This window comes from Cherax quadricarinatus, chromosome 17 (genome assembly GCF_038502225.1).
Source record: "Cherax quadricarinatus isolate ZL_2023a chromosome 17, ASM3850222v1, whole genome shotgun sequence".
Taxonomy (NCBI): Eukaryota; Metazoa; Arthropoda; class Malacostraca; order Decapoda; family Parastacidae; genus Cherax; species Cherax quadricarinatus.
The window spans coordinates 7490909-7500079 of record NC_091308.1 but is presented as its reverse complement, the minus strand read 5'-3'; the positions used below and the strand labels follow the sequence as shown (position 1 = coordinate 7500079).

Below are 9171 nucleotides of genomic sequence, written 5' to 3'. Positions count from 1 at the left end.
AGCCTGCTTAGCATGAGCTAATAATCTTACAGCTGTTCTCCTCTATTTAGTTATTTTCCTATTTTTCTTTTTTTTTGTGGCCTGCATTCTTAAGACATGGGGTATAACACTGGGTATATTCATTTAGAAAAAAAACCTCATCTTATGGCCGGAAATATATATATATATTTTTTTATCACATCGGCCATCTCTCACCGAGGTAGGAAGACCTGAAAAAGAAGCACTTTCACCATCATTCAGTGCACTGCCATAGGTGCAAAGATACTACAGTTCAGATGCCCTTCCAAAACTGTAAATATCCCCACCCCTCCTTTAGAGTGCAGGTACTGTACTTTCCACCTCCAACATTCAAGTCCAGCTAACCAGTTTTCCCTGAATCCCTTCACAAAATGTTACCTTGCTCAAACTGGATCAAGAGCCCTTCACCAGTATCATGGCATCCTCCTTGAAAGGATGGAATGTCATTAACATATCTTTGCTTCTATAACTTGAAATTGATAATTACAACTTAACTTAAAATGTCATGGCTTAATCTTCAATAGTTTACAAATTCCATCTTCAGGAAAGCAAAAATGTACGATAGTGAAGTTTTCTTTTTTTTTTTAACATGTTGGCCATTTCCCACCAAGGCAGGGTGACCCAAAAAGAAAGAAAAAACTTTCATCATCGTTCAACACTCACCATCATTCATGCATAACCACTGACTGTCTTTGCAGAAGTGCTCAGATACGACAGTTTAGATGTCACTCCAAATAGCCAATATCCCAAACACCTCCTTCAACCCTTAAACTGTCCAAACGTAGATCTACGTTTGCACGCGTAGCACTCCGAACGTAAATCTACGTCCAATTTTACGTTGTTTCTTGTGTAAAAAAAAAATGTAAATCTACATTGGGAGCGCTAAGTGCGCAAACATAGATCTACGTTTGGACAGTTTAAGGGTTAAAGTGCAGGCATTTAGTAAATTAGTGAAGCATTTAGTAATAATCTTTCATAATTATGTTTAAAGATTTACATATTTTAGCATATTCAATTACTCAATATAAAATGAAAAGGTGGATGAAATCTACAAGTTTTAGTTTACAATGAAAATACTTTTCCCATGGGTTTCATGGTAAAAATTATAAAAACTTACATTAAGCTTGCTAAGCAAGCATTGTGCAGTGTAACCTACTCTGCTAATCGTTATCATAATATTCACCTTTGTACAATATGCAAGCTTAAAAAAGTATAACTCTGTAAATGGGGTCCATCAGTAAAAATCACCGGTACTTATCATCAATATACAGCAAGCCAATGATTTAACCAACATTATAATAGAGTAGCCAGTGAGTGGTGGTATTTAGATAACAGATTATTTTTTTTGTAATTGCAACAATATGTCAATTCTTTAACCAACACACTTAGTCCACTGATTCTGAATCAACTGATTCAGCAATTTTTATTCTATATTTCCAAAATCTGTTAAAGTGAGGTCAGTTAAACTGAGGGTTTTCTGCAACATGCTTTAAAAACAGGAATCTTAAAAGCTACTGATAAAAATCCTGAATCAACTGACTCAGCAATTTTTAATCTGAATTTCCAAAATCTGCTAAATTGAAGTCAATTAAAATGAAGGTTTTTCTACAGTATGTTTTAAAAACAGGAGTCTTAAAAGCTACTATTCAAAGTTATGAACTAACTCTACACATGAGATCCATAAATTTAAAAAAAATGAATATTAGTTAAAAAGAGCTATCGAGAAAATAACATCAATTACGATGAACTTCTTCAAACTTGCTGTGACCAGTCTTTTTAGCATGAGCAAGTGCTTGGTCCTCTCCAGCAATTATGGTACCACACTGTTTACATTCAAGTCGAAAGACATTGGTATCTGTAAACTGTCCACTCTGCTTGGCTTCAGTTGCCATTTCCTTGGCCTGATATAACACAGAGTCGTCGCTACTTGGAAATATATAAATATTTTCTCCCTGAAAAATAATCACCAGCTTAGAAATTAATAGAGAAAATAGATATAAATAAAGGTTTTAAAAATCTGTTAAATATTCTTAAAGGTATCTCATGATGTGTGAATGTTGTTGTACAAATAAAAACTAGACAGTGAACTAAATGGTGAAGATGACTAATTTATGTTAATATGCAGCTGGAACTGATGGGATCATGACAGAAATGTTAAAAGCAGGGGGGGATATAGTGTTGGAGTGGTTGGTACTTTTGTTTAATAAATGTATGAAAGAGGGGAAGGTACCTAGGGATTGGCAGAGAGCATGTATAGTCCCTTTATATAAAGGGAAAGGGGACAAAAGAGACTGTAAAAATTATAGAGGAATAAGCTTACTGAGTATACCAGGAAAAGTGTACGGTAGGGTTATAATTGAAAGAATTAGAGGTAAGACAGAATGTAGGATTGCGGATGAGCAAGGAGGTTTTAGAGTGGGTAGGGGATGTGTAGATCAGGTGTTTACATTGAAGCATATATGTGAACAGTATTTAGATAAAGATAGGGAAGTTTTTATTGCATTTATGGATTTAGAAAAGGCATATGATAGAGTGGATAGAGGAGCAATGTGGCAGATGTTGCAAGTATATGGAATAGGTGGTAAGTTATTAAATGCTGTAAAGAGTTTTTATGAGGATAGTGAGGCTCAGGTTAGGGTGTGTAGAAGAGAGGGAGACTACTTCCCGGTAAAAGTAGGTCTTAGACAGGGATGTGTAATGTCACCATGGTTGTTTAATATATTTATAGATGGGGTTGTAAAGGAAGTAAATGCTAGGGTGTTTGGGAGAGGGGTGGGATTAAATTATGGGGAATCAAATTCAAAATGGGAATTGACACAGTTACTTTTTGCTGATGATACTGTGCTTATGGGAGATTCTAAAGAAAAATTGCAAAGGTTAGTGGATGAGTTTGGGAATGTGTGTAAAGGTAGAAAGTTGAAAGTGAACATAGAAAAGAGTAAGGTGATGAGGGTGTCAAATGATTTAGATAAAGAAAAATTGGATATCAAATTGGGGAGGAGGAGTATGGAAGAAGTGAATGTTTTCAGATACTTGGGAGTTGACGTGTCGGCGGATGGATTTATGAAGGATGAGGTTAATCATAGAATTGATGAGGGAAAAAAGGTGAGTGGTGCGTTGAGGTATATGTGGAGTCAAAAAACGTTATCTATGGAGGCAAAGAAGGGAATGTATGAAAGTATAGTAGTACCAACACTCTTATATGGGTGTGAAGCTTGGGTGGTAAATGCAGCAGCGAGGAGACGGTTGGAGGCAGCGGAGATGTCCTGTTTAAGGGCAATGTGTGGTGTAAATATTATGCAGAAAATTCGGAGTGTGGAAATTAGGAGAAGGTGTGGAGTTAATAAAAGTATTAGTCAGAGGGCAGAAGAGGGGTTGTTGAGGTGGTTTGGTCATTTAGAGAGAATGGATCACAGTAGAATGACATGGAAAGCATATAAATCTATAGGGGAAGGAAGGCGGGGTAGGGGTCGTCCTCGAAAGGGTTGGAGAGAGGGGGTAAAGGAGGTTTTGTGGGTAAGGGGCTTGGACTTCCAGCAAGCGTGCGTGAGCGTGTTAGATAGGAGTGAATGGAGACGAATGGTACTTGGGACCTGACGATCTGTTGGAGTGTGAGCAGGGTAATATTTAGTGAAGGGATTCAGGGAAACCGGTTATTTTCATATAGTCGGACTTGAGTCCTGGAAATGGGAAGTACAATGCCTGCACTTTAAAGGAGGGGTTTGGGATATTGGCAGTTTGGAGGGATATGTTGTGTATCTTTATATGTTTATGCTTCTAGACTGTTGTATTCTGAGCACCTCTGCAAAAACAGTGATAATGTGCGAGTGTGGTGAAAGTGTTGAATGATGATGAAAGTATTTTCTTTTTGGGGATTTTCTTTCTTTTTTGGGTCACCCTGCCTCGGTGGGAGACGGCCACTTGTTGAAAAAAAAAAAAAAAAAAAAAAAATGCAGAACAACCACTGTGAAAAAAAAAATAATGAAATTCTTTTAATGGCTGTTTGAATAATCACCCCAATGGCCGGGTCTCAGATAACGCCTCTTAAACTGCAAAGGAAATATTACAGAATTAAGAAATATTAGTAAGCACACAGGAAAGTAAACATATATTTATAATGAATGTTAACAGAAGCTTGTGAAATTATCATCTCACAAGTTCATGATGGAGAAAGTAAAGACCAAAAAGGACTCCCTACACCCTCCAGTCCATTTTATGGGATTTAAATAGGTTTGATTCAATTATTGGGACAAAGTAAAACATGACCAATCATACCTGGTTAGGTAGATGAATGGCTCAGAGAACTGACAGGTTGATAAATTAGACACATATGCAACACCTAGGTATCTTCATTGAGGGAACGTTTTGACACACAGTGGCTTCATCAGTCCATACAAAGAATATTGGTGAAGAACAGGAGGAGTTTGAGGTAATAAGTCCCTCAGCCTTGAGTCAATGTAGTCAGTCCATCAATCTTGAAGAGAATACAGCATATGTGTGAAGATGTAGCTTATATACCTTAGGCAGGAGAGGTGAAGTAGTTGTAGGAGGTATCACATTTGACAAATGTGGAAGTAGGTAATGCCCAAGGGTTAGGCAAGTGAAGAATTCCCTGCATTCTTCACTTGCCTAACCCTTGGGCATGACCTACTTCCACACTGGTTAAATGTGATACCTTCTACAACTACTTCACTTCTCCTGCCTACAGTATATAAGCTACGTCTTCACACATATGCTGTATTCTGACTGACTACATCGACTCAAGGCCGAGGGACTGATTACCTCAAACTCCTCCTGTTCTTCACCATTCTCCTTTGTATGGACTGATGAAGCCACTGTGTGGCGAAACGTTTCCTCAATAAAGATACCCAAGTGTTGCATATGTGTCTAATTTATCATTCCTGGTTATATTTTATTATTCAAGAAATAGAACAAAATGGAAGGCAATTGTAATATAGGAGAGGCCTGGGGACATGATTAATGAACAGAGAAAATGCTTTTTAGTGCCAGGAATGTTTACCTTGTTTATTTTCAACTATTTTTAAATTGATATTTTTTTTAATTTTGTGTAAAACTGGCCAAATTATGGACTTCTGTACACTTCATACAGTTGTTCAAATAGTTGAATGGGTGATTTCTTGTGCTTAATCAATAGAAAGGAAGGCATAATAGTGAAACAGCTAGGAATCTGGTCAATTAGAACAATGAAATTGACTTACAATAGGACTCAAAGTTGGCGAGAATGCCAATGTGTAAATTGTGCCAAGAAGGCTAACTTTGCACTCGCATAATTCCATAAGTTTAACATCAAATTTCAAAGTTTTGGTGTTACTATCTTCAGAAAAAGATTCTTTACTATTTGAGAAGAAAAAATATTTAAAAAAAAAAAGTGAATACTGAGAGCAATATTAATTTGGGGGGCCTGGGCAGTGAAAGGATTAAGTCATGACTTAAGTCTTAACATGAGAGGTATCCATGTGCAGTAGAGTATTAAATGTTAAAACTTATTTAACAAAACACACAATATAAGGAAATCTTAAATAATTATGGAATGCATACTATGTTTTTTCTGTGCATATTTTTTTGTGAGTATTTTGAGTGTCTAAGCAATAAAGAGTACAACACAAAATAATTTTTTTTTCATCAAACCAGCCCTATCCCACCAAAGCAGGGTGGCCTAAAAAGAAAAACAAAAGTCTCTGTTTATAAATTTAGTAATGTATACAGGAAAAGGGGTTACTAACCCCTTGTTCCCGGCATTTTAGTCACCTCTTATAACACACATGGCTTACAGAGGAAGAATTCTGTTCCAATTTCCCATGGAGATAAGAGGAAATAAACAAAAACAAGAACTAGTAAGAAAATAATAAAAAAAAAAACAGAGAGGTGTGTGTATATATATGCTTGTACATGTATGTGTAGTGTGACCTAAGTGTAAGTAGAAGTAGCAAGACATACCTGAAATCTTGTGTGTTTATGAGACAGAAAAAAAGACAGCAGCAATCCTACCACCATGTAAAACAATTACAGGCTTCTATTTTACATTCACTTGGCAGGACGGTAGTACCTCCCTGGGTGGTTGCTGTCTATCAACCTACTACCTAGGACTCAGGTAAGCTGTCAGCGGTAAATCTGGGCCTAGATATGACAGAATGGGTCACTGCAGTAAGTGCGCAGCACACAAAACAAATCCTGCAGCCTGCAGTGCATAAAGAGAATAAAAACTGCGACCATGTATTTGGTTTAAAACAACAACTTTGGTGTATTTTCATATGGCTTTTGTGGTTGTATTCTCGGTTTCTTGGTCTCATTTGACAGAATGGAAGATATACAGTAGACTGTCATTTAACATAGTAGTTACGTTCCTGAAAACGCCATGTTAGGTAAAAAAAAATGTGTTAAATGAACTGAAAAACGTATGGGAAAAGTAGGTTTACATTCCTAAGAGCCCCAAAAAGCCAAATAACTTTTTTTTTTAGATCAACAGAACTTACAAAAATAAATGGAATATGTAATTGTAGTTCACTGTTGAGATGTATTATGTTGTTTTTACTGCTTAAGACTACAAAGGCAACAGAAATAATAGTATTTCTTACCTAAAATTGTGGGTGCTAGTGTTTGTCGATGATTGTGAAGAGAGTGGAGAGTTATGCTGTGGCCCTACTGGGCTGAGGTGGATGGTAGAGGTTGTGGTACTGAAGTCGATGGTTGTACTGGAGGGTGCATAAATTCTGTAATGGATTTCTGTTCTATTTTACCCTGCAGTACACTATACAACTGACAGTAAGGCATCAGCTGCTCTAGACACCATTTCAGGGTCCTCTTCAGTGAAAAAGTCTAACTTTAAGTCATTCAGTCAGTCAAGTCATTTAGTCAGTCATGTCACTCAGTCAGTCAGTAAGTCATTCAGTAAGTCAGTCAAGTCATCCAGTAAGTCAAGTCATTCAGTCAGTCATGTCACTCAGTCAGTCAGTAAATCATTCAGTAAGTCAGTGAGTCAATCAAACAAATTCATATTTACCTCATTTTATGTGCACAGTGACGATTCATTACGGCCACAGGTTATCTCTTGTCTAATATCTCTGTATTCTTCGTTATTCTAAGACATAAACACTTAAAAGCCTTTTCTTGCCACTTTCAGCAACACTTGTATAAATACTGGGTGCCATGATTGCTTGGCAGATTTAAGATATGGCAATTAAAATACGTATGTAAAGAAACACAGCGAGTTTCCCAAGTATCCTTCCAACACATGTATGAACCAAACTGAAGGCTGGAAGGGTGGTGTGGGTGGCTTAATGGTGGCAGGGAATGGCAGTAGGTCTCCCCCCATTGATTCAATGGTGTAACCCACCACCAATCCCGCGGGTGACCACGTGCTCAAAATTTTTTCCCCTCCCGTGAACTGTGTTAAATTAATTTTACAAAGTATTACATAAAATTATGCCACAATTCTTCAATCGTGCTATACATGAATCATGCCAAATAAACTCGTGTTAAATGGCGGTCTATTGTGTTACAGAAATAGGCAAGATTTCGATGGGCTTTAGAACTAAGTAGTGAAAATACGCATTCATTTTCTGCCGATGTTCAAGAGTAAACAAATCCCATCACGCGTCCAATACATGTCAACTAGTGGGTCTATTATGCGTTCATGAATGTACTGATATTAGTTATACAATTATTATAATATTGCATAACAGTAACTCTTCTACTTTTTGTGTGGATAGAAATTATTTGTATGAATAAAAAATCAAAATGGAATTCATGTGTAAAGCCTGGAAATGTAACTAATGAACAAAGGAAATGTACTTTTAGTGCCAAGAGTGCCTGCTTTGTTTATTCTGGACCCTATTCTGAAATTAATATATAATAAAATTTGTGTGAAATTGGCCAAATTACCAATTGCTGATCACTTCATTAGGTAGTTGAAATAGTTTACTGGGCAATTTCTTGTGCTCAATTGATAAAATGGAACACATACTAGCAAAATAGCTAAGAATTTAGTCTAATGGAACAATGTAATTGGCCGAAAATGGGACTCAAAGTGGGAAAAAATCGCTGATGTGTAAATATTGCTCACACAGCAAAATTCATGAGAGCATAATTTTGTCAGTTTTTTATCAAATTTCATACTTTTTGCTTTATTACCTTCAGCTAAAGATTCTCTACATTTCCATAATAAAAAATAATAAAAAAAAAAATTTGAAAATTCTTAAATCCCGTGAGAAATTTTCAGATTGGGGGTCTGGACACTCAAGGGGTTAATAATAATAATAATAATAATAATAATAATGATGGAATGATGATGTAAAGAGAGTAGTAAAGGAGAAAAAGTTAGCATAAGAGAAGTTTTTACAAAGTAGAAGTGATGCAAGGAGGGAAGAGTATATGGAGAAAAAGAGAGAGGTTAAGAGAGTGGTGAAGCAATGTAAAAAGAGAGCAAATGAGAGAGTGGGTGAGATGTTATCAACAAATTTTGTTGAAAATAAGAAAAAGTTTTGGAGTGAGATTAACAAGTTAAGAAAGCCTAGAGAACAAATGGATTTGTCAGTTAAAAATAGGAGAGGAGAGTTATTAATTGGAGAGTTAGAGGTATTGGGAAGATGGAGGGAATATTTTGAGGAATTGTTGAATGTTGATGAAGATAGGGAAGCTGTGATTTCGTGTATAGGCAAGGAGAATTAACATCTTGTAGGAATGAGGAAGAGTCAGTTGTGAGTGTGGAGGAAGTTCGTGAGGCAGTAGGTAAAATGAAAGGGGGTAAGGCAGCTGGGATTGATGGGATAAAGATAGAAATGTTAAAAGCAGGTGGGGATATAGTTTTGGAGTGGTTGGTGCTATTATTTAAAAAATGTTTGGAAGAGGGTAAGGTATCTAGGGATTGGCAGAGAGCATGCATAGTTCCTTTGTATAAAGGCAAAGGGGACAAAAGAGAGTGCAAAAATTATAGGGGGATAAGTCTGTTGAGTTCTCCATGGGGAAGTGGAACAGAATTCTTCCTCCGTAAGCTATGCGTGTTGTAAGAGGCGACTAAAATGCCGGGAGCAAGGGGCTAGTAACCCCTTCTCCCGTATAAATTACTAAATTTAAAAGAGAAACTTTTGTTTTTCTTTTTGGGCCACCCTGCCTTGGTGGGATATGGCCGGTGTG

The 9171-nt window shown here is 36.7% G+C and overlaps 1 protein-coding gene across 2 annotated transcripts in view; it reads right to left on the bottom strand.

Moving 5' to 3' along the window:
- Positions 1-555: 555 nt before the first annotated feature.
- Positions 556-9171, bottom strand: part of Yod1 (Yod1 deubiquitinase) — a 28040-nt gene continuing 19424 nt past the window's right edge. For both annotated transcript variants that reach the window (XM_053773353.2, XM_053773352.2), the window contains exon 7: positions 556-1970. In XM_053773353.2, the coding sequence (XP_053629328.1) occupies positions 1752-1970 (219 nt within the window). In that variant the 3' untranslated portion in view covers positions 556-1751. The remainder of the gene's footprint in view (positions 1971-9171) is intronic.